We start from the raw sequence: 22,129 nt of genomic DNA on the forward strand, positions 1-22,129 counted from the left end.
TCTGGATGGCCGCTCACGGCAGCTCTTGGCAGCTCATACCATCTGCCAGCTGCTCTCGCTTGCTGCCAGCCACTCATGGTATCTCATGGCAGCCCACTGCAGCTCCACTGCAGCCTACACCATAGCTGGCGACACAAGGCAACCCAGCTCCAGGTCGAGCTGTTGTTCACCATCTTAGCTGTAGAGACCATAGCATCACTGGCCCTAATGTCGAATCTGAACCAGGGCCCTGCTGCTCAGAACTGGTGTCCCAAGCCAAATCTTAACCAATGCGCCACTCGGCCAGCGCAACATGGCCTCTCCTTTAAATCCTTCACTTAAGGGTTCTGTTCATCTAGTGTTCAGGGGACTTCCAAGGTTGAATGTTCTATAAATTATTTGTAATTTTGGTGTGATCCTGGGAGGCAGTTGGCACAGCGTCCATCTATTCTGCCATCTTACCGGAAGTCCCTCAGAAGCTTTTTAGTTTGATATAGACCAAATTATTTAATTTAGCTTTCACTTCCCTTGCCTTTGAGTTCAAATTCATAAAATGCTCTTTGAACCCAAGGTCCATAAGTTTAGTACCTATGTTTTCTTCTATGCAGTTTATTGTTTCAGGTCTTATGTTTAGGTCTTTGATCCATTTTGAGTTAATTTTGGTACATGGTAACAGATAGCAGTCTGGTTTCATTCTTTTGCATGTAGCTTTCCAATTCTCCCACAACCATTTATGAAGAGGCTGTCTCTTCTTTGTCGAAAATTATCTGTCCATGTTTAAGTGGATTTATTTCTGGGTTCTCAATTCTATTCTATTTCTCTGTGTGTCTGTTTTTCTGCCAGTACCATACTGTTTTGATTATTGTTGCCCTGTAGTACAAGTTGAAGTCAGAAGTGTGATACCTCCAATATTGCTTTTTTTTTTGTGGGTTGCTTTGGCTATTTGGGGTCTTTTGTGGTTCCATATAAATCTGATGAATTTTTGTTCTATTTCTTTAAAAAATGCCCCTGGGATTTTGATGGGGATTGCATTAAATCTGTATATTGTTTTGGGTGATATGGTCATTTTAACTATGCTTATTCTTCCAATTCATGAACATGAAATGCCTTTCCATTACTTTGTGTCTTCTTCAATCTCTTTTAAAAATGTCTTATCGTTTTCACTGTATGGTTCTTTCATATCCTTGGTTAAGTTTATTCCTAGCTATTTTATTATTTTTCTTGCAATTGCAAAAATAATTATTTTTTATTTCTTTTTCTGAGATTTCATTGTTAGTATAAAGGAACGAAATGGACTTTTGTATGTTGATTTTGTAACAGGCCACTTTACTGTGTTCATTTATTATTTCTAATAGCTTTGTGATGGAGTGTGTAGGGTTTTCTATATATATCATCATGTCATCTGCAAAAAGTGACAGTTTAAATTCTTCATTCCCTATTTGGATGCCTTTTATTTCTTTCTCTTGCCTGATTGCTCTGGTTAGGACTTCCAATACTCTGTTGAAAAGCAGAGGTGATAGGGGACAGCCCTGTCATGTTCCTGAACATACAGCAAAAGGCTTCAGTTTTTTACCATTAACCTTTATGTTAGCTAAGGGTTTGTCATATATGGCCTTTATTAAACTAAGGTATTTTTCTTCTATACCCATTTTATTAAGTGGTTTAATCATAAATGAATGTTGTATCTTGTCAAAATTTTTTCTGCATCTATTGATATAATCATATGATTTTTGTCCTTTATTTTGTTTATCTGGTACATCACACTTATCAATTTGCATATGTTGAACCATCCTTGTGCCCTTGGGATGAACCCTACTTGGTTGTGATGTATAATCTTTTTAACAACAGTACTCACTTTTCAATCAGTTCTATTGGTGACACTAAGACACAGACTTCAGTGCATGTTTTTCTGAACAGTCACTAAGGTTTTCTACATGCACAAGTCAATTTGTATGTTTTGATTCTATTGACTGGTCTCTAACAGAATATTTACCAGATATGCCACCAAATTGAAAAGTTGAACCAATTCAAATAGCCAGACTTCTCTGTGTGGGCAGCAGTGAGGGTTTCTATCAGAGTTCTAGAAATGGCATCTCCTCAGATGAATCCTGGATGGGGAAGTTAGATGATCTTGTTTTGATACCCAGTTTTACAACTGTCTTAAGAAATGCCTTTATTTTCTTCACCTGTGAAATAAAGATGTTGTACTAGAGAAAAGTAAGAATTATCTACATATGGCTTACCAAGCTCATGGATTCAAAACAGAAATATTTTATCAAATAAGTGATCTCTTCGTAACGCCCCCAACTTATAGCCTTGATAAAACATTAGGAACCAAATCATACACTATGTGACTGGGATTTTCCATATTTTAGGATAATCCATCCTATGCTATGTGACTTTTGGATTTTTCACATTCTGTGATAACCCACCCTGTTTTCTCCCCTCCATATGCACAGATAATGAAGAGAGACTAGAAACTGTAATTTATACCTCATATCCCAAGTTGTTCTTAATGTTGAGAAGCTAATTGTCGTTAAACATTTTGGGGCTCTTTAGAGTTAAGAAGTAAAGTGTTGTTTACTTAATACTATTTATAGTTGGCCCATTTCCCATCCTGTTGTGGAGTTAAGAAGATTTTTTGAATGACATGTTAGGGCAACAAATTCAGGGCCTTCTCCTTGATGTGACACCTAGGATGCTTCCTGAGGTCCTGGGACTGGAAAATGGAGCGTCTTACTGACGAGGTGGTGTTACTGTGCATGTCCTTAGAAATATAACAACAACAATCCTATACTTATGTTTACTGCCTTGGAGTTCACAAAATGCTTTCTTTCAGAGCCAGAATTTTATTTGGTCACCACAACCATCAATTTTTTTTAAAGGTTTTATTGGGGAATTGGGGGAGGGGAACAGACAAGTTGCTGTCCTTTTTATGTTCTTCAGTCTAGTTGTGGAGGACGTTGCTTCACTGGCCCATGTTAGTATTACCATTGCACTCTTCCAGGATGAGGCAAATTGGTCGCCGGCCTCTGGACGGCCGCTCATGGAGGCTCTTGGCAGCTCACACCAGCTGCCAGCCGCTCATGCTGGCTGCCGACCTCTCACGGTAGCTTATGGCAACCCACTGCAGCTCTACTGCAGTCTATGCCATCGCCGGCGACTCACAGCAGCCCAGCTCCAGGTCGAGCTGCTGTTCACCATCTTAGCTGTAGAGGGCAGTGTCACTGACCCTCATGTGGGATTCGAACTGGGGCCCTGCTGCTCAGAGCTGGCGTCCCAAGCCAGCTCTTAACTAACATGTCACTCGGCCGGCCCAACCATCAATTTTTGTTATTCCTAATTTACAGATACAGAAAATAAGGCCCAGAAAGGTTAAGTGATTTGCCCAAAGTCAAACAGCTATTAAGGATCAGAACCAGACTAAAATGCAGGTCTTTGCCTAGCACAGAACGCTTTCCACTATATCGTGCTGTGCTGCCTTACTCCTTAAAATAATTAATCTACAAATTATTGCCCCACTCAGTGGAGCCACCTTAGCAGGACAGGATTCCTTGTTTCAGTTGTTATGAAAAGAAACAAATAATCAAACTCTAATGTACTGAAAAGTGTGGGTGTTGCAGGACAACTGGCTGGCCTCTAGGCAGGGAAAGTGCAGAGGGAGGGAAGAGGCTATTTAAGTGATTCATTCTTACCAGTTCTCCCCATCCTCATGTATTTTTGTTTATACTGCTGTGTCAATTTCCCCAGGTTAGGCATATCCAATTTAATGGAATGAATATGATCCAAAAAGGTAGGTGTGGATCTAGTTTTGACAAGGGAAATTATCTTTCCCTCCTGACTTTATTATTTCACAGAGGGTGCCCCTTCTCTTCTGATAGCTTTCAAGGAATAAACTAACGATACATGAGATGTAACTTTTTCTCTTCCTGGGCCAAATATGCAGTGACCCATTTATAAGCATATATGTACAGAATAAGCCTCTCTGATGTCCTCAAGTACCTCAAGACTTTGGACTGAATCATTTCTTTCTCCCGATGGAATTTCCCTCCCAAGTTTGTCATTCTGGTGGGGTCCTGTGACTTAAACCTATCAGTCAGCTATTAAAATTATTTCTTCTGGCTTTTGTTATGGTTTTCACCCTGATTCCCTCTACCTTGGCCATTTCCCTGACTGCCTATAATTTTCCTATCTTACTGTTATATGAGACTTATCCCAACATTGGAAGCCAGAGCCCTTTATACGATTTTGCAGACTGAGATGTGAGGTTACAGCAAAACTTCAGAACTGCGGCCTCCTTTATCTAAATACATACGTATGTATTTATTAAGAATTATAAAAATTACATATATATATATATATATATATATATGAAGCCTACCATTACAGAGTCATAAAATCAAGTCAGACGATTATGTGTTTATAAGCAAAATGAAAGAAACACCAAACTAAAACCCTCAGAATTGATTTTCTTTTCTATTCACAGATAACTGAGTATGGGGTAGGTGGGTTTTTAAAGGCAACATGTGAATATTCATACATGATCTGAGCTCTGAAAGGGGAAACAAGCCCAGATGAAACAAAGGATCTCGGGCTGACAAATGATGGGGAATTTGGGAGGCAGCCAAGAGGATTACAGCATCTCTCTCCATTCTCAGAAAACGCCTTTGCTGTGACAGGGCACTCAGCTGCAGACTACTCAGAGTTGAAGTTCACATTTACTTCACACTGTCTTAACTTCCTTCTCCCTAGTTTTGCTGGAAGGATGCATTTTGTGGAATTTTAGATAAGGATCCTGCTTGCAGATAGATTAACCTTTTAAAAAAATATGTCTGTGCTTCTCAGTCCTAAGTAACAGTGCATCTACCCCTAAGGAATCGCCTGGAGACTGGTGTATACCTCCTGTATACATGGGAGGTTCCAAGGAAAATTAAGTTATTCTTCTAGCCAACACTTTAAATACTATCTCCAGCTAACAATAAAATAAGCTATGGGGGGAGCAGTTATGAGAGATTATCAGGAAAAGCACAGTAAATGAGTGTGGTTGTTATGCAGATTTAGGTTGCTGCCTTCTCCATCTATAAGAGTTTCTAGAGATTAAAGTCATCCTCCTCTTCCTGGTACAGAGAGGGAGAAACCTTTACAAATGGAGATTTCCCTTATACATGTAAATTGTTCTCACCAAAGGGTACCTTGTACTCAATTTTCAGAGCTTTTCCTATGTTTGCTGTTTCTTAAAAATAATCAGCCTATAATAATCCTTATGCCAAAGAGACATTATTTTGGGATAGCAAATTCTGCTCCCCTTCAGAAGAATGAGTAACATTTTGAGGAAGGATGGGTATGCCCATAATTTTGCAGGATTTTCCCATCTATAAAATGAGGGATGTGGACTATGTAATCTATTATTATCTTTAATCATAATTACAGCAGCTAACATTCAGAGTTCTTATTATGTATATTGTGTCTGGAGGGGGAGAATTCTTCCCCTCTACCCTTTTTAAGTTCTTATGGCTGGACTAATAATAAAATTGACACAAAACCAGATTAACGGGAGAAAAACCAATTTAATACATAGGCCCAAAACAAATATCAGCAGTTGCCTATAGACCAACCTAATATATCTTCATCCTACTAATTGAATGAGTCTCAAATTGGAAGGGCTGAAAAGCAATTGGAACAAACTCTTAGGAAAGAGCCAGAAAAGGCTCAGGGCGGAGCCAAATAATACTTTTATTTGGAGCTTCTTCCTGTAACCGCATTTCACAGACACTTTGATTTCTGCTGACAACACAATCCATGGATCCCCAAGGCACAGTCTCTCCTCTTTCCTTTCTGGTCCAAGTATGAACAAAAAGCAATCCCTTCTGCTTACTTCTCCTTAGCAAAGCTGAAAAAACTTAAAGGAAACCAAAAGATGTATTAAAGAACAGATATTTCTTCCCCTATTAAAAATTATCAAGTCCAGATTTCTTACCCCAATGTACAGCTAACCATTTTCCAAACTCAAAGATCTTGTTCAATGTGCAACCTGTCCAAAAACACCCTTTTTAACTTGGGGCTATTCCAAAATTTCAACCCTTTCTTTGCCCCTCTCTTTTCTGGGGCAAAGACTGGTGTAAGCTGTTCAGAGGAAGAGTGTAAATAAAGATGAACAGCCCACACTTAGATCAAGGCTTATTATTGTCTTTCAGGAAAAACAAGCACTTGTATGAACATGGATCTTCCCCAAACTTGCTCATGACCCCAGCAGTCTGAGGCAATCAGCCTAGTTCAGATTCCTGCCACAGCGACTGGAGGCACATAAGTACTCAAGAAGGAGGTGGGAGACCTCACCTGGAAAAGCCTTCTTCCTAGCTTTCCCACATGTGGTTTCCACAAGAGACGGGGAGTGGGGGAGTGGACTCTGCATCTTCAATTCCTTCATCCCCTTTCAGCTCTTAGCCAAATTTTACATTATCTTCCAAATCTGACTTTGAAACTAGTGTTTCAGCAACATCTGAATATCAGAGTGCATTCTCCAGAAACAGAGAAGTATGGTTGCCAAAGTTTTGACAGGCAGAGTAAGAATTTCAAGCAGAGTTATCCTTTGCTTGCTTTGTAGTGGATTTTAAAAAGTAATCTCTGCTTGTGTAGCTGTAATGGCTTTATTAAGAAATGTGTTCTTGAGTTGTAAACTTAATCTGTCAGACAAATAAAACCACAACTTTAGTTGAACTGAAAATCACTTGTTACTTTGGCTCTTTAACTATCATTATAACATAAGTTGTAACTGTTACAACCATCTCTGGAAGTACATGGATATTTTATAGCTATTGTAAATGAACGGTATTGTGGTTGGAGATATGTGGCTATAAAACCACAGGAAAGGTAGTTGAAGAAAGAACACCTGGTTTCATATAGGTTTCCAAGCCCTGCATATCAACAGACAGAAAATATGTGCTTCTCTATCACCTTTTAGATGACAACAGCAGGTTACTATATATGTATGCCTTACAACATTGCATGCATTGGCTACAGATGGTTTAAAGTGTCATGATTTCCAATCTGTGGCTCTATTACTTAAATGAAACCTATCCCTGAAACTAAGAGCACTTCCTTCTAAATAATTTGAGTATCTAATCGCTAGTCTTCTGGATAGAACCCATGGCACAGAACATTTGCTAGATTCTATTTTTGCAGAAGCTCAAAATTAAGGACAAATATAATTAGCCTCAGCTGGTTGATGAAGAAACTGAAAGCAAAAGAGGTTTTGGAAAGCAAAGTGACACACCCCAATGGAAAAATGGGCCAATGTCATGACCAGACAATTCATACAAGACATTCATATGGCCAATAAACATTAAAAGGAGTTCATTTTCACTAGTAATCAAATACATGCAAATTTAAACCATAGTAACATACTATTTTCCCACTCTCATAGTGGGGAAAGTTTACCAACAATGATAATACTCAATGCTGATAAGAATGGAATGAGATAGACCCTCCCACTACTAGTTAATGGTATCATAAATTTGTACAACCATTTATGTGCACTATAAAGTAATATCTCAAGTTGCATCAGGAGTCATTAGTATGTTCTTATCATTTGCTCCAGTAATTTCACTTATAGTGTTCTGTACTAAGGATATATGTATTTATAAAAGTGTTCAACAAATGAGAAATACAAAAGAAAAACAAAAACTCTAGTTGCCAACAATAAGAGAAATAATAAATAAATGTTGATTATGTAGGAAGATATTATGCAACCATTAAAATGCACATTTTAAAAATATTTAATAACATGAGGAATGCTCAAGATAAAACATTAACTGAAAAAATAGGACATAAAATTTTAAGTACAATTCTAGTTGTCTTCTTTAAATTTATGGACACAGATTATGCAAAAAAAAAGTTGGATAAATGGAATGAAGTGCAGCAAACCATTAGGAGTGATTCACATTGGAGGGTGCAAATCTTCCAAGTTTATTTGTAAACTTGATGTCAAAATTGAATTCTGTGCTTTAACCTCATTTAGTAGCACCACCCTTACAAATACTGTGGGACCTACCAACACCTACCATATTTACCTACTGGTCTCTGAAAATATTGCTGAATGGGGTTCCATCACTAGGGGACAACCTGAGTTTCTATGTTCCCCTGTGATAGATGTGAAGTAGTGTACCTCTGAGCCCAGATGAACAAGGAAGCCAAAGAAGTGAATCTGTATAAATTAGAGGCTGGTCACTATATTCCTTTTTTCTAATTTTTAATTGTGTAAATAGTTCACCATTATATGTTCTAGACACTTCACTGGTAAAAAGGGAAAAAAGGGGAGAAGGAAGTTCTGCTCCTTAGTAGGCATCTGACTCACATAAATGAAAACTGTGTCAGTACCCGTGAGGCTTGAGTTGGGAGAAAACAATCAATAACCTTATACTGAGTATCTAGCACATGCCAGGAGTTGAGACATAACCCCAACCCTCCAGGATTGTACAGTCTGGTGGGAGAATAAAGATAAGTATCATCTGAGGAAGGTAAAAGTCATGTGGATTCAAAGGCAAGAGAGACCCATTGTCGGAGAATCAGAAAAAACTTTGTGATTGTGAATGCACTACATAGGGGGAGCCAAGGCAGTGCTTAAAATGTATTTCATATCTTTTTTTTTGTAGGCCCATAACAGAAACCTGCTCTCTATAGATTTTGATCATATAACTCACACAGGAAAGATCTATGATGACCATCGGAAATTCACCCTTCAAATTCTTTATGACCAAACTGGGAGACCTGTCCTATGGTCTCCCGTAAGCAGATATAATGAAGTGAATATCACATATTCTTCTTCGGGACTGGTGACATTTCTTCAAAGAGGGATGTGGAATGAAAAAATGGAATATGACCAAAGTGGAAAAATAATTTCAAGAACTTGGGCTGATGGGAAAATTTGGAGCTATACCTACTTAGAAAAGGTAAGTATGTAGGGAAAATAAGCTGGCTCTGAATTTCTGACTGAGGATATTGAAAGTGACCCTAAGTACCCAACTTGGGGAGGACCTGTGGGAGAAAAGTCTGTGTTCTGGGTGTTCTGCTGTGTAGAAGTAACCAACCAACCAACCGACCAATAACAAATATATATATATATATATATTATAATAAATATAATAAATATATATATATATTTGTTATAGATATAGATACAGATATATCCTATAAAAATAAGCTGTTTTTCAGCTGAAAAAATTTTCTAACACCACACTCTGCCAGGTACTTCAAACTGAAGTCAAGATAATGGCTTAGCTTTCTCCTCATTTAGGCATATTTGTTCATGCTCTTGAAAAGGTATCTTTATTATTATGAAAGCTCATACTGAGGTAAAATGGGTAGACACATTATAAAATTGTGTGTTAATGTATCTCAGCTCTGGAGAAAGGCCTCTTAAACAGAGGATAAGGATTTCTAATTTTGTTAGGATAGCCAGTGAAATTTTAGTAGTATACACTTGAAAGCCAATTTTCACAATAATCAGTCTGAGGGAATGGCGGCAGCGGGACTTATTGGTAATAGTCCTTTGTGTGCAATGAGTCTCCGGTAGCATCTGTAATGGGAATTTGTAGCCTTTGTCTGTTAGGAATAGACAAGGACTTTAATCGTTCCACCAAAACCATTTGTCAAATATCAGGTTCCACACACCAAAATAGTTTCTGGCCAGATCAGTAGCAGAGGACAATAAGAGAAATTGATCTCTATCTGACTCTCACTTTCTAATGACCTAAGATAGTGTCTCTTGTTTCCCAAATCTATCTATCAAATGAATTTATCAGTCCTGAATTAATTTCTGGGGAAACTGAAAAATGCTTTCCATTGGGAAGTCAAGAGTAATCATTCCAAGGTAACTTCTAGAAGTTCTTAGAAAAGTCATAGAAGCTCATAGCTCACTTGGCAAAATTTCACTATTTTCACCCAACAATGCCAAGCCTTTCTGATATACCCCCCCCAAAGTTTTCTCCTTTTTTAAGTGTGCCAGTGGTTGTATTGTATGTCATTATAAAACTATTGTAGTATTTCTCAGCCAGTCACTGGGAAATTTGCCAAGTTGGAAATGCCTAGGTGATAAAGCAGACCCCACTTGGGAGCCAGGGTAAAGGAGGGAGTCCTCTGCTCTACCCACCATGAGTTCTTTTCTGCTGAATAAATCGATCAAGTTTATAATCTCAAAACACATAAATATGGAATGGTTCTTTCCAAAAATCTTTTATCATGAGATTGATTTTAATAACATTATTATTACCAGTTAGACAACTAATTCACTGAATAAATGTGATGACTAAATGAAATAACATAAAGCTCTCAGCACATCTAGTCATTCAATAAAAGTCAGTTTCTTTCCATTTAAATATAGCACATTATAGTATTTATTTTCAGGCCGAGAACTTAAATGACTTAACTGCTAGCAATTACTGATACTTGAAGATAAATTAAAACAGGAAAGAACAAAAAGAAGGAAGGAGGGGAGGGGAGGGGAAAGATGGGAGGAAATTAAACATCTTTGAAATTGTGATTCCAGAAAAAAAAGGGAAAGAAGATTGAATTTGCCAAATCCAATTTACATGTAACTTTTCCAGTGAAGTGATGAGGTTCTGTGTATTCCTCAGCTTATTTCAGTCTTCTCTTTAACATGGCCTTTGCTGGCATATTTTTTCAAGTGTCTGGGTCAGAGCAAGAACAAAGAGGCTGACTCTTGTAGTATTTTAAAGTAAGAATTCTCAAACTTTGGGGGCCAGCCAACTGGCTCAGTTGGTTAAGAGAACGAGCTCTGAGCAACAGGATCTCCTGTTCGATTCCCATATGGGCCAGTGAGCTGCGCCAGAGCTGAGCTGCCACTGAGCTGCCAACAGGTGGCAGGATGGCTCAGATGGTAAGAGCATGTGCTCCTGAAAACAAGGTTGCCAGTTTGACTCCTGCATGGGATGGTGGGCTATGCCCACCCGCAACTAAGATTGAGCACGGCACCTTGAGCTGAGTGGCCGTGAGCTGCCGACAGGCTGCAGGATAGTGACTGGACTTGGAGCTGAGCTAGCTGCGCTCTTCAAAACTAAGACTGAAGGACAACAACTTGGCTGTTCCCCTTCCCCAAGTCCCCAAAACTTTTCCCCTTCCCCAATTCCCCAATAAAATCTTTTAAAAAAAAGAATTCTCAAGCTTTAAAATGTATACCTTTTATACCTCAAAATACGTCTGGTATTACCTCTGTAAATTTGCTTGCCACCCCTATACCATAATATATTAAAAAGCAACAGCAGGTATTTTACCTTAAAGTGTAGAAATTTCGCAAAAATTGTTTGACTTCCTCTAAAGTGAAAGTTACACGTATCATTTTCATGCACAATGGTTTGTAGCCATTAGGAGAAAAATAATTACTTGGGTAATAGCTGCAGTTGCTTAAATGATCTCTTCTCTATTAAAAAAATCAATTATTGTTTCTTGAGTTTTCTCTATGTGGCTATTAATTCTCTATCCTGATTTATGAGACTTCTCTGAATTAATTGTATTTTGAAGGCTTGTGGGGTTAAGTTTTGTATTACAGTAAATGTAAATCTTCCAGTTTCCTAAAATCATTCTTAAGAACTTTATTTTAAAAATGTATTTAAATATATTTTATAACAATTTAATAAGGTGCTTTAGTCTGATACATTTATACAAAATTGCCTCTTTGAGGCTGAAATTTCAAAGGCAGCCTGGGGGTACAGAGTGCATGCACCTTAGGCTTGAGCTTTCAGGTGGCACCACACTGCCATCTGGTGGTCATTGGAATGCTTTAACTTTTCAAATTTTTACCATGTCTATTCTTGTTCAAATGAGTATACAGTCACAATTGTTCGTTTTTTCTTCTTTACAGTGATCTCACAATCGATTTTTAAAAAAATGTCTTCCACTCTATTGTATGGACTAATAAGAAATAGCTTTTTATCCTGTAGCAGCACGGTGGGTTTTGGATGGACCCATAAGCATTGTTTTTGAAACAAACACATAATAATGCCCACCCAATGTGAAAAAGCAGCCAAGTGAGGGCTAAATGGTATTCTGGCAATACAACGGTTACATTCACAAGATTCCTAATCAGGTCATCCACATTCTTACCATTGGAAGGAACCTTTAAAACAGACTACAGAATTTTCAAGACAGTGCAGCATCAGCACCGCCTAGGAACAGGGTCAGGCAGTGGTTGACTGCAGCATGGAGTATGAGAGCAGGGGAGAGAACACAACGGCGATGTGCTATAAATGTTTGGCAAGGATGGTACTAGATAATGTGTGGGAAGCATATGATGATTGTCCCTGGCCTGCATCAGGTGACAGATGTCAGCTTTTCATGGCCATTTGACAGAAGATAGTGGAAAGTTGCTGGGAAATGTGACATTCAGCATAGAGGTTAACATAAAGGCATTTTCCACCAATTCCCACGAGGTTCTGTTGAGTTATGCCTTTGGTCAAGGAGGAGGTTCTCCTTTTGTGTCCTCATGCATACACAGGAGTGCCAAGTCTCCTGCCCTCAGTTCAGTAGGGTTTTCAGAGCTGCAGGTTGTCCAGAGGTGTTGAGGTGACAGGGTTTGCACCTGCAGCTGTGTGTCCCGCAGCAGAGTACTTGGTAAAAAAGAAAGGATGAGTGAATGAGCAAATAAATGCTGACTTTGACTTCACAGTACTGACATTCAATTCAAAATCAATAATTCTCAGAGGGCAGGGAGGATATGCAATTACGAAGATTTAAATGTACATTATATGTGTTTCTATAATTCATATTCAGTACTTATGTAATTTATATTTAGAAAATAAAAAGATACCTATTGTTTTCATAACAGAAATTTCAGAAAATAAAGCTCAACTAAGTCTTTCTGCTTGATAAGGTAATTCTCAGGAAGGGAAGGGTAAAATTCCCTTGAGGAATTATGTCAGAATTTCCAAGGGTGAGCAATTTATTTTTATTAGAAGATGAGATTTAAGTACTTTTCAATTAGAAATAGAATTGAGTCCTCCCTAAAACAGTGCTCCTTTTATGTCTAGATTTAATATTAAAATAAGATAAACTAATATCATTGAAATATTTAATACGTGCAAGGCATTACACCTCAACAAATAGCTGTTTCTGAAATACAGATTTGGTTGGGGAGAGAGCTTGCATAACCAGAAGCTTCTCCACTTTTAATGGCATGATCCCCTAATATAGTTTATAACATGAATTGCAAAGCAATAATAATAATGTTTAATATACAACTTTTTGGGACGACATCTACTATGTGAAGTCAATAAATACATTTTGGTGACTATAACGTAATACATGTCATGCCCTGCCCCCCATTTACCACACTCCAATCCATCTCCATACTGAAGCAACAATAACCTTTCTGAATTCTGGACTTGATTATTTCTCCCAGCTGTGCAAACTCCCTTTCCTTACCCTGGCTTTCAGTAGTTCCCTGTTGCCAACATGTTTAAGTGCAAACTATTTAGCATGGCTTAGAAAACCCACTATGACCTAGACTTAACCTACCTAACTGGCCTTATCTCTTGCCATTCACCACCACCCCCCTCCTAACATACCCATGCTCTGGCCATACAAAATTTCTCTCGTTCTCTGAAAAAGCCATGCTCTCTTTCTTACCCAGACCCTGATAATGCTGTGCCCTCTGTCAGGAATACTCTTTCCCTACTCCACTCCACCTGCCTCCCCACCACTTGGCCAACCCCTAGTCATCCTTTTGGTCTCAGTTCAGATGTCACTTTATCCCAGAAGCCTTCCCTGACCTTTTAAGTCTGGACTATCTGCTATTCCTCTGCCTCCCAAAAGCATCCTGTACTTCCCCTGTCATAACACATTTCACACTATATTGTAATGGCTTGGTTACTTATCTTTCTTCTACATTAAACTGTAAGCTCCATGAGGATGGATACCACTACTGACCTCTACTGTATCTACTAGGGTGCACCACAACACCTGGCAAGTGCTCGATAAATTTGTGGAATGGATATATGTGTATTCTGTTTATTATAATTTTCTCCACTTCAGTGGTACATGTTATGCTACTTTGCCTTTGTCTCATTTCAGTCCGTGATGCTTCTCTTACATAGCCAGCGCCGTTACATCTTTGAGTATGACCAATCGGATTGTCTGTTCTCAGTCACCATGCCTAGTATGGTGCGCCACAGCTTACAAACCATGCTTTCAGTGGGCTACTACCGGAACATCTATACCCCACCAGACAGTACCACTTCTTTTATCCAGGACTATAGTCAAGATGGCCGACTACTACAGACCCTGCATCTAGGGACAGGGCGCAGAGTTTTATACAAGTACACCAAGCAAGCAAGACTGTCTGAGATTCTGTATGATACCACTCAGGTCACATTAACATATGAAGAGTCTTCTGGAGTGATTAAGACAATACACCTGATGCACGATGGCTTCATTTGCACAATCAGATACAGGCAAACAGGTTTGTTGTGAAAGGGTGGTGATGTTGTGTACATCATATCATGTTTTCTCATGAGATTTTTGCTGCCCACAGTCTGAGATAGAAGCATTACTCTATAGACACTGAATCCAAGAAACTGTCACTTTAGTTATCAAGGTATCTTCCATTAATAATTAAAAACATATTATAGGCTACATAAAAGCTGATTCCTTAAAAACATACAGTGCATTTCTCAGCTCTTAAGAAAGTTGAGATCTAAGTACCTAGTCTAACTGTGTACCTGTTCCTACCTACCACCAAATTGTCCCAAAGTTGCAGCTGCAAGATATGAGTCTCACTTGGGCAGCCGGATGGCTCAGTTGGTTGGAGCGAGTGCTCTTAACAACAAAGTTGCCAGTTCAACTCCCACATGGGATGGTGGGCTGCGCCCCTTCCCTCCCCCTGCCCCAACTAGATTGAAAAAAACGGCGACTGGGCTTGGAGCTGAGCTGCACCCTCCACAACTAAGATTGCAGGACAACAACTTGACTTGGAGCTGATGGGTCCTGGAAAAAACACATTGTTCTGCGAAAAAACCCATTGTTCCCCAATACAGTTTAAAAAAAAGATATGAGTCTCACTGAAATGAGCTCAAGCCCTTTCTAACCTCTATAAGCCTCAGTTGATAGCAAATTATCTTTAAAAGTCAGAACTTTTTATTATATTTCATTCTTGGAGTTTATAAAATGTCCAAATCCAGTTACTTGAATGCTGGACTTTGTCAAAACATGATCCTCTGACTTTGTAGCATGGGTTAAATGAATTGAAAGCTTTTTTGCCACTGATTATAAAAACAAAGCATATTCATAATATCAGTGTCCTCACCTCAGCTAGTGGATGGGTTATTACTTCTATAGTTCCTATAATTAAATTATTCTATAACTATAATATACAGTATTTTTTTTCAAATTTTGTGACCACAACTATGAGAATATATACTATGAGATAATGAGATGATATGCCCAGGCATTAGATATCAGGACAATCTCTAATATTTTATTTAGAAGTAAAAGCATTAATACTAAAGAAAAAAACACTAGACCTTTCTGATTGCTTAACATTAAGCATCTAGTTTTGTTCTCATTATTTTTATTTCGATTCCTTCAGGACCTCTTATTGGACGCCAGATTTTCCGATTCAGTGAAGAAGGTCTTGTGAATGCTCGGTTTGACTACAGCTACAACAACTTCCGTGTCACAAGCATGCAAGCTGTGATAAATGAAACCCCTTTGCCTATAGACCTGTACCGATATATTGATGTATCTGGTAGAACAGAGCAGTTTGGAAAATTCAGTGTGATTAATTACGACTTAAATCAAGTCATCACTACTACAGTGATGAAGCACACTAAGATTTTCAGTGCCAATGGACAAGTTATTGAAGTCCAATATGAAATCCTAAAGGCAATTGCCTACTGGATGACTATTCAATATGATAATATGGGCCGTATGGTAATATGTGATATAAGAGTAGGAGTAGATGCCAATATAACAAGATACTTCTATGAATACGATGCTGATGGGCAACTTCAAACTGTTTCTGTAAATGATAAAACCCAATGGCGTTACAGTTATGATCTGAATGGCAACATCAACCTCTTAAGCCATGGGAATAGTGCTCGTCTTACTCCTCTCCGATATGACCTCCGGGATCGCATCACCAGGCTAGGAGAAATTCAGTATAAAATGGATGAAGATGGCTTTCTGAAGCAGAGAGGAAATGACATCTTTGAATATAATTCTAATGGTCTGCTGCAGAAAGCCTACAATAAGGCTTCTGGCTGGAGTGTGCAATATTACTATGATGGGCTTGGGCGACGTGTTGCCAGTAAGTCCAGCCTACGGCAGCACCTCCAGTTCTTTTATGCAGACCTTGCCAATCCCATAAGAGTTACTCATTTGTACAACCACACAAGCTCAGAGATTACATCCTTGTATTATGATCTCCAAGGTCACCTTATTGCCATGGAGCTAAGCAGTGGTGAAGAATATTATGTAGCCTGTGATAATACAGGCACCCCGCTAGCTGTGTTCAGCAGTCGAGGTCAAGTGATAAAAGAGATATTGTACACACCTTATGGAGATATCTATCATGACACTTACCCTGACTTTCAGGTCATCATTGGTTTTCATGGAGGACTTTATGATTTCCTTACTAAATTAGTGCACCTGGGGCAAAGGGATTATGATGTTGTTGCTGGTAGATGGACGACACCTAATCATCATATATGGAAACAGTTGAACATCCTTCCTAAACCATTCAACCTCTACTCCTTTGAAAATAACTACCCAGTTGGCAAAATTCAAGATGTTGCAAAGTACACTACAGGTATTTAAACAGTATAAAACTTTACGCTAAAGTAAAGAGATAACTCAGTGGTGTGTTTATCACATAATCTCAATGTCTTTGTAAATATGCTTCCTCTTCCTGACAGTTAGCCCACAAGTTGTTCTGCAATCATTCTCTTCCTTAGTCTTCTAGAGTGAGCAAAACTGTGCATCTTTTGCATTCCAGTGCATTTTTCTTCCCTTTTATGCTTTCTGTTTGTAGTTTTCACTCTTAAAAGCTTATACAAATAATTTCATAAAAGAAAAATTCAGGATTCTGTTGCATCAAACAAATCTAACATCACAGTCTGTGTAGCCTTCATACTACTATCACGTTAACAATTCAGTGCAGTAAAATGAGACTATCCTTGTGATTATCCAAGCATCCAAAGGTTTCCCTGTAGAGAGAGAGTCATATGCTTTAGAGTGGGTGATATAAGAGGGAGTTTTATCCCTAATTTCCCATTGGCTAAACCTATTGAAGGCATGAAAGGCATCTTTTAAACTACAAAAGTTGTAAAGTATGGGCTTTAAATTTTTTTCTTTTAAATTTTGTGTCTCACAGACATTGGAAGTTGGTTGGAGCTATTTGGTTTCCAGTTACACAATGTACTACCTGGATTTCCTAAACCAGAATTAGAAAATTTGGAATTAACTTATGAGCTTCTACAGCTTCAGACAAAAACTCAAGAGTGGGATCCTGGAAAGGTTAGTAAAAGTTTTATTATCTCTACTTAGCTGAAAAAAAACAGAAAAGCACCCAACACTATGAAATAGTATTAATATATATTTGCTTACTTATTTTTGAGTTGCCTTCAATGTTTATTAAAATGTTCATGATAAAGGAGGAGGTAGAAAAAAGCTCCCACGAGGAAAGGACCAAGGGATTGGAGCTTTTGGAAAAGGAAAGACTATCATGTGACTTGATGACTGTTGGGGTAGACAAACAACAGGAAAGAGGACCTAGACTTTCAAAATTCTGAAATGGGCTTTGAAGGGTAATTATGGATTCTATATGGAGAAAATTCTTCATTAAAAGAAAGGAATAACATCACATTTCCAGCTGCAAAATAATCTAGGGCATAATGCATTAAGAACATGAAAATAACAGAATTAAATAATTCTGATAAAGAAAAAGTACATATGAGCAATGAAACAACAATAATAAATATTACAGGGATAACATCTCTGGAAAAATAGGAATACCAAAACATTCAAGTTTTAGCAAATGATTGCATTAGGAGTATGAGGTACAAATGAAAACAAGAAGGAACTTTTTCTTTCAATTGAAAGAAATAAGAATACCTGCGTGCAAAAATGTAAAACTGAAATTTGGGTGGGAGGGCTTGAAATTTAAGTGTAAAAAATTGTAAGGGGAATGAAATTCTAAGTAGGTCCTACAGGGTTATCCCTTTTTGTAACTACATATAATATGTAAATGCTTTTTGTAATTAAAAATCCTAAAAAATGTTTAACAAAATATTGAAAATTGCTGAAGCTTTGTAATGGATACTTGGAGGTTCATTATCCTCTCCACTCTATTTCTTAGTATGTTCGAGAATTTCTATAATAAAAAGAGTTTTTATTTTAAGTCCACGTAAAAAGATCGTTGAACTTCTTGCTGATTTGCTGTTATTATTGGGTTGTTGGAAAAGTCAAGATGTATTTTTTTCTATGTTTTTCGTTTCAAAAATTCATCATGACTTTTCCAACAAGCCAATATTTAGAAGGCCATAAGCGGCTGGAAAGCAAGAAGGATGCCATATGCATCTCTTTATACCTGTGCCTAATGTATTACTCTACACAGTCATAACAGCTAGTTGTTGTTAGTTAAATTGGCAAAAAGGAAATGTCTTTGTTTTGGGGGAGCTGGACCCACTTAATTTGAAGTGTCTTCCAGCTCTGAGAGTCTATAATATCAAGTTTGAACAAATTTCCCTATGTTTAACACACCAAGATACCAAGGAATATATGCCAGTTGATCACGTCAACTGTTAGTCTTTTCTTTCCAAATCTCTGATGAAGAGATTCCAAATTTGGCTTGTTTTTAAATCTCAAACCAACAAATTAGAGAGAGAGGGAAGCAACCTTGGAAGCCTTTGCTTTCCACAATCACCAAGCATAAGACAGATGCTAAATTTTCTGCTACATTTGCAATGTGCCTTTCTTCTTTCTTAGACTATCTTGGGTATTCAGTGTGAGCTTCAGAAACAGCTCAGGAATTTCATTTCCTTGGACCAACTTCCTATGACTCCCAGATATAATGAACGGTGCCTTGAAGGAGGGAAACAACCAAGGTTTGCCGCTGTTTCTTCTGTTTTTGGAAAAGGTATAAAATTTGCTATCAAGGATGGCATAGTAACAGCTGACATCATAGGAGTAGCCAATGAAGATAGCAGGCGGCTTGCTGCCATTCTCAATAATGCTCACTACCTGGAAAACCTACATTTTACCATAGATGGGAGGGACACTCACTATTTCATTAAGCTTGGGTCTCTGGAGGAAGACCTGGTGCTCATCGGTAACACTGGGGGGAGGCGGATTCTAGAGAATGGGGTTAATGTCACTGTGTCCCAGATGACTTCTGTGTTGAATGGGAGGACTAGACGGTTTGCAGATATCCAGCTCCAGCATGGAGCTCTCTGCTTCAACATCAGATATGGGACAACTGTCGAAGAGGAGAAGAATCACGTGTTGGAGATCGCCAGACAGCGCGCGGTAGCCCAGGCCTGGACTAAGGAACAAAGAAGGCTGCAAGAAGGGGAGGAGGGGATTCGGGCGTGGACAGAGGGGGAAAAGCAGCAGCTTTTGAGCACTGGGAGGGTACAAGGTTATGATGGGTATTTTGTTTTGTCTGTTGAGCAGTATTTAGAACTTTCTGACAGTGCCAACAATATTCACTTCATGAGACAGAGCGAAATAGGCAAGAGGTAACAAAAAAAATATCTGCCTTTGCGTCACCAAAGACTGCCTGTTTTTAAAACAAAAAATGGCTTATTGTATTGGTTTTCTAGATCAGAACTCTGTATATGTAAATATGGAGGAAAAACATATCCAACTGCCTTTCAATGTGACGGAAGATGGTATTTTAATATTGTTTGTTTAAACTATTTAAGAAATGACCGAGATTTTTAGTTCCTCTGTGCCAGTGTTCAAAGTAACACAAGTAAAATTAAAACAGTAAAAACAAAAAGTTTTCAGAAAGCACCACTTTAAAGTTGTTGAGCCATGCATATTTATGCTCAAGTATACAAAAACAAACCCAACGTTCTGTATCTCTATCGGGACACAAAGTTTCATATTTAACTGTTGGCAGAACTTGCAGGCTATTTGGAAAGGTGGTGCAATAGGATCTGAACCTTGCATTTTGAAAGACTGCCAACCCTTTCACATTTTCCAGATTTGTTATAGGAAACTTAAAAAGAAGTATAAAATGTCCTCAGCCATCCTCTCCTAGAGTCAAGAACCATTTGCCCTTCCTTCCTGATTATTCCTCCTTGCTTGTTAAAGTAAATTCTATGTTGTTGTGCTGTGTTTTGGCGTGTGGTGGCTGGGTTCTGTCTACCATGTTTCTCTGTGGGTGTGGTACCCAGACCGAATTACCACTATTTGCTTGTGTGAACATGATACCAAGGCAGCTGGCCATTGTAATTTCTCCCACACAACCTGTTTTGACTACATTTTTTTACTAAATTGTCCAGCTGTATTGGCATCATGTAAATGCTTTTATTAACCTGGGTAGGAATTTCTCATTTATATATAGGGTGTGTTTTTGTCATAGTTTCACATTAGTGATTCAGCATTTATACACTAATCCAGTGGTTTTGTGCACACAAGAGGTAATTTACTGCAAAGTATGATTCTGGTACAAAAAAAGGAAGCTTTAGCATGCCTACATGTTTGGGATATCAATAAATTACATTCACTACTACTGCAGAACCATAAGAGCCAAAACCTTAAAAAAATAGACCTAGTACTAAGGTTAAAAAGAAAGTACCAAAGGGTAGACCAAACTAAACATCACAGTAGTTGCTCTACATTGTTTCACCCCACTTTGATTTATCTTTCAAATGTACAATTCTCTATTGAACATCTCCCAGCCATAGTCAGGAAATTTAATTAAGCGTGCCCTTTCCAACCTAAAACATTTCAACTAATTGTAGAGAGGCAGACTATTTTTTACCAAAACAATTTATATGATTACTTATTTTAATTCTCTGTCTTTGTCCACTTAGTTTGATTTAATCATCTCTCCTGCCTAGGAAGATAACTGTTTCCCAGGGAGGGTGATTTTATTCTGCAATCATTTAAAATTTGGGAAAAGCGCAGGATTAGCATTAATATCAGCTGCAGTTTCTGAATCTCTATGAATCCTGTAGTAAAAGAAGACTTGGTGAGCTGGGAGATTTGTGCCCAGTGACGAAGAGACAGTTTATAAAATGCTGTGTAATTGTAAGTTACCACAAATGAAAATAAATTACATTTGTTTTCATTTGTGGTAATGAATTTTCTAGAAAATTCCCCTGAGCCACCTTCATCACAGAGTCTGGACATTTGCTATGTCTGAAGGAGAATTTATGTTGGAATGCTGCAGTTTGGATTATTTCCACCTACTACCTAAATGCAGTGTGGAGTCATTACTTTGCTTGTGATGACAGTGTCTTTGAAAAGATGCAAAGTCAGAATCCAGGCTCAGGATAAGGTTTTAAGGAGTCTGGCTCCTTACTACAAAAAGTAGAGTGAAAGAAAGACAAGGACCAGCAGACGGTAGGACAGGGTGTATCCAAACATTTCATTTTCAAAACCTTCAGGTTGGGATTACCACCTTCTTACACATGTATTGAGAGAAGGAGAGAGAGAAAGGATTCATAATGAACTCATCTCTTTTATTTTTAATTGGAAGTGCACCAGTTTAAGAGATGACTAATCCAGGCTACTATCATCATTGTAGATTTCTTTTTTTTTTTCTGAATTAGGCCTGTGTTAATGGTACAGGATGGCATTCAGGACGGGATTCTAAAATGACTAACAAACTTGTTGAAAATTTGGATACCTCCACATCAACCTAAAAATGAACCTTAAGTTCCTAGAACATCTGATGTTCTTTTAAATTAATGAAAAAATTATTTGTGAACTATATACAGAGCACATTCATAAATGTGATGAAGTATTTTATCACTAATGCAAAATGTCAATATTAGTCTATTTTGCTTCTATTTTAAGCTATTATACGTTTTGCAATTCACTGATGATGTATCATTTTCAAACTTCTTTAAATATCCATTAGAAACAAATATTTGAATCTTTTTCTTTTTTTTTTTTAAAGACTTTTTTT

At 38.0% G+C, this 22,129-nt stretch overlaps 1 protein-coding gene across 1 annotated transcript in view; it reads left to right on the forward strand.

Annotated features, from left to right (window-relative positions):
• TENM1 (teneurin transmembrane protein 1) overlaps positions 1 to 22,129 on the forward strand; it is a 231,736-nt gene extending 209,607 nt beyond the window's left edge. The window contains exons 17-21 of the mRNA XM_019657906.1: positions 8,631 to 8,927; positions 14,062 to 14,449; positions 15,575 to 16,795; positions 17,360 to 17,502; positions 18,973 to 22,129. Of these exons, the coding sequence (XP_019513451.1) occupies positions 8,631 to 8,927; positions 14,062 to 14,449; positions 15,575 to 16,795; positions 17,360 to 17,502; positions 18,973 to 19,728 (2,805 nt within the window). The 3' untranslated portion in view covers positions 19,729 to 22,129. The remainder of the gene's footprint in view (positions 1 to 8,630; positions 8,928 to 14,061; positions 14,450 to 15,574; positions 16,796 to 17,359; positions 17,503 to 18,972) is intronic.

Source organism: Hipposideros armiger, unplaced genomic scaffold (assembly GCF_001890085.2).
Source record: "Hipposideros armiger isolate ML-2016 unplaced genomic scaffold, ASM189008v1 scaffold_281, whole genome shotgun sequence".
Taxonomy (NCBI): Eukaryota; Metazoa; Chordata; class Mammalia; order Chiroptera; family Hipposideridae; genus Hipposideros; species Hipposideros armiger.